Source organism: Lycium barbarum, chromosome 12, assembly GCF_019175385.1.
Source record: "Lycium barbarum isolate Lr01 chromosome 12, ASM1917538v2, whole genome shotgun sequence".
Classification (NCBI taxonomy): Eukaryota; Viridiplantae; Streptophyta; class Magnoliopsida; order Solanales; family Solanaceae; genus Lycium; species Lycium barbarum.
In genome coordinates this window covers 82,267,804-82,270,140 of record NC_083348.1, presented here as the reverse complement: position 1 = coordinate 82,270,140, position 2,337 = coordinate 82,267,804, and the positions used below count along the sequence as shown (strand labels likewise).

The 2,337-nt window shown below is 35.9% G+C and overlaps 1 protein-coding gene across 1 annotated transcript; it reads right to left on the bottom strand.

Annotated features, from left to right (window-relative positions):
• Positions 1–285: 285 nt before the first annotated feature.
• LOC132622718 (phospholipase A1-IIgamma-like) lies at positions 286–2,033 on the bottom strand. The gene is made up of 2 exons (XM_060337372.1): positions 1,389–2,033; positions 286–1,131 (listed from the first exon to the last, which is right to left on the bottom strand). Exons 1-2 carry the CDS (start codon positions 1,965–1,967, stop codon positions 526–528), a joined length of 1,185 nt encoding a protein of 394 aa, XP_060193355.1. The 5' UTR covers positions 1,968–2,033; the 3' UTR covers positions 286–525.
• Between the last annotated feature and the right edge of the window lie 304 nt (positions 2,034–2,337).

The following is a 2,337-nucleotide window of genomic DNA, read 5'->3' as shown; positions in this document are numbered from 1 at the left end:
AACCAAAACCAAACCAAATATTCCCGGTTTTTAAAAATTACAAATCAAACCAAACCCAACCCAAGTAAATATCGGTTTATTTAACCGATTTGGTTCAATTTTCGATTTGGATCGATTTTTAACCAAACCGTGAACACCCCCACTCTACATATATAGACCACGGCTAATCAACTAGAGATACATATGATTCTTTCACCATATTTTGCAGCAATTAGTAGATTAAGGAAATTGTCCATCTCTTAAATGATATAGAGCATTCAAGTTAATGGCCAGATATCTTAAGCGTTGAGTAAAAGCAATAGATCGACATGCAAGTTTATCCTCTGTGATAAAGAGGAACTATAATACATAGAGTTTTGTGCAACGTAAGTGTATAAAATTTTGTACATCGATTGTGTACAAATTTTAAACCCTAATGCACATATATAATATATGACTGGTTTTCCCAAGCTAACGAAAACCTTTATTCAAACATTACGTGAAAGGAAATAAAACCGCATTCGGAACTCTAGCATTCTAGCTCTCTCAAAAGTCATACTCGTCGCGATCCAAGAGAAGCCAAGATCCATCTTCTTGTTGAACCATCCCTTTGTTCTTCTCGACCCACCAAAGCCCAGGAATGCAATATTCATCTTTCAGTATATTCCACTGTTTGTTGACTAGTGAAATATCGCGATTCACCTCTAATTTAAAACTTGCTAATGGTCCTAAACCTTGAGTGCCAGCAACACCATGCAGATATGGTTCCAACAAATGCCAGCTCACAGGTTCTCCAGGAGGCTTCACATAGGGAGATTTTGTGGTGTCAATTAATAGTTCCTCCCCAACGTCAAAATAGCCAATGGGTGGGTATTTCGGAACAATATCCAATAAGTTATGAATTCTCAAAACACGAAGACTTTTCAGTTTTGAAAATGCCTTCTGAAAATTGAGATCCCCAACTTTAGGACTTGCAAATGGAAAGGCTGTTACAAGAAACTCCTTGCCATTGCTTGACTTGTTGATACCATTATAAGCTATGTCAACTGCATTTAGAGTTGCAAGTGATGCACCTAAGCTATGACCAGTCACTGTTATACTGACCTCTTCATGCTTATATTCCTCAACCAATCGTTTCACTTCTTCAATCACCTAAAATGAATTAACAAAAATGAAGAACTGTTAGACTTTTTAGCTTCATCAAGGCATGCAGCCCCCTTTTTGTTTTCAAAGTCTCCTTAATACAAGTTAAAACATAATTATTCCTGTTTGCATCCTGACTTTGAACGTTATATTATAAAACTTTATCATCAAAAGTCAACTATATATTGAAAACGAAATATTACTTGAGAAGTAATTAAAGGATCATACTCTTGTAAAAGCATGCATGGAAGTATTATAACATGTACCTGGTCCCTTGCACTAGTTTGATTAAACTGCGATCGTGTACTTGATGTTGTATAAATGTTATAGAAGCCATGATGCACCAAAGGTTGAAGCAAACCCTCATCACCAAAAACTTTGGGTCCTGGGATAAGTAAAAATTGAAGATCATTCACCCACTCCAAATTTTGTATTGTTCCTCTCCAGTTAATCACAATATCCCTCCTTCCCAATGCAACTTTTCCCTCATCAGTGGCCACAGCAATGTATCCCATAAAATTTGATTCCTTACTCCATGCTTCCCTTGACAATGATCTTACAAGGATACCACCAGGAAGTGGGATCGATGCAGTAGCATAGAAGAATTTGGTTACACGATACTTTAGTGGGTCAAGCCCACCCTTAGTAAAAAGGTTCTCCATCGAGTATCTGCTAGCTCCTGCATTTTTTGACTTTGTTTCTGTAATGAAAGTGTCATAAGTTGCTTGAGCCAATTCTCCATATTGAATGATATATTTACGAAGATCAAGATCTAAGGGGTTTAACAACCCTTCCCAATTGTTTTTCCCACTAAGCTCCTCCCATTTCTCAGCCATGCTAGCCATGTCACTCCTCTCTTTTCCTTTTATGTATTGTTTCTTTCTTATTTTGCTACGCTTTGTTCTTCATTTGCCATCTCCAAATGCCAATTTATAGTGAAGTGATTTCATGTATTTAGCTTATGATGAAACGATTCTATTTTTTTATTGTTAACTTGGACATCATCTCAGGGTTGTCAAACAATTCAATAAATAAGCAACAGATTAGGATCGTTATCCCGTAGATCTGAAGGATTCGATTCTTATTGGATTACAATATAAGAACATTTAAGTAATCAAGTAATTTAAAGTTTTATTACATTGTCGCTATATTTAACTGTTGGTAAAAGATTAATCCACTTTATCTATATTATATTAAAAGTGTGAAGGGCCTTAA

Coding starts and splice junctions, on each gene's coding strand:
- LOC132622718 (XM_060337372.1), bottom strand. CDS start 1,967: ATGGCTAGCATGGCTGAGAAATGGGAGGAGCTTAGTGGGAAAAACAAT. Junction 1,132..1,388: donor AAACTAGTGCAAGGGACCAG/GTACATGTTATA, acceptor AATTCATTTTAG/GTGATTGAAGAAGTGAAACG.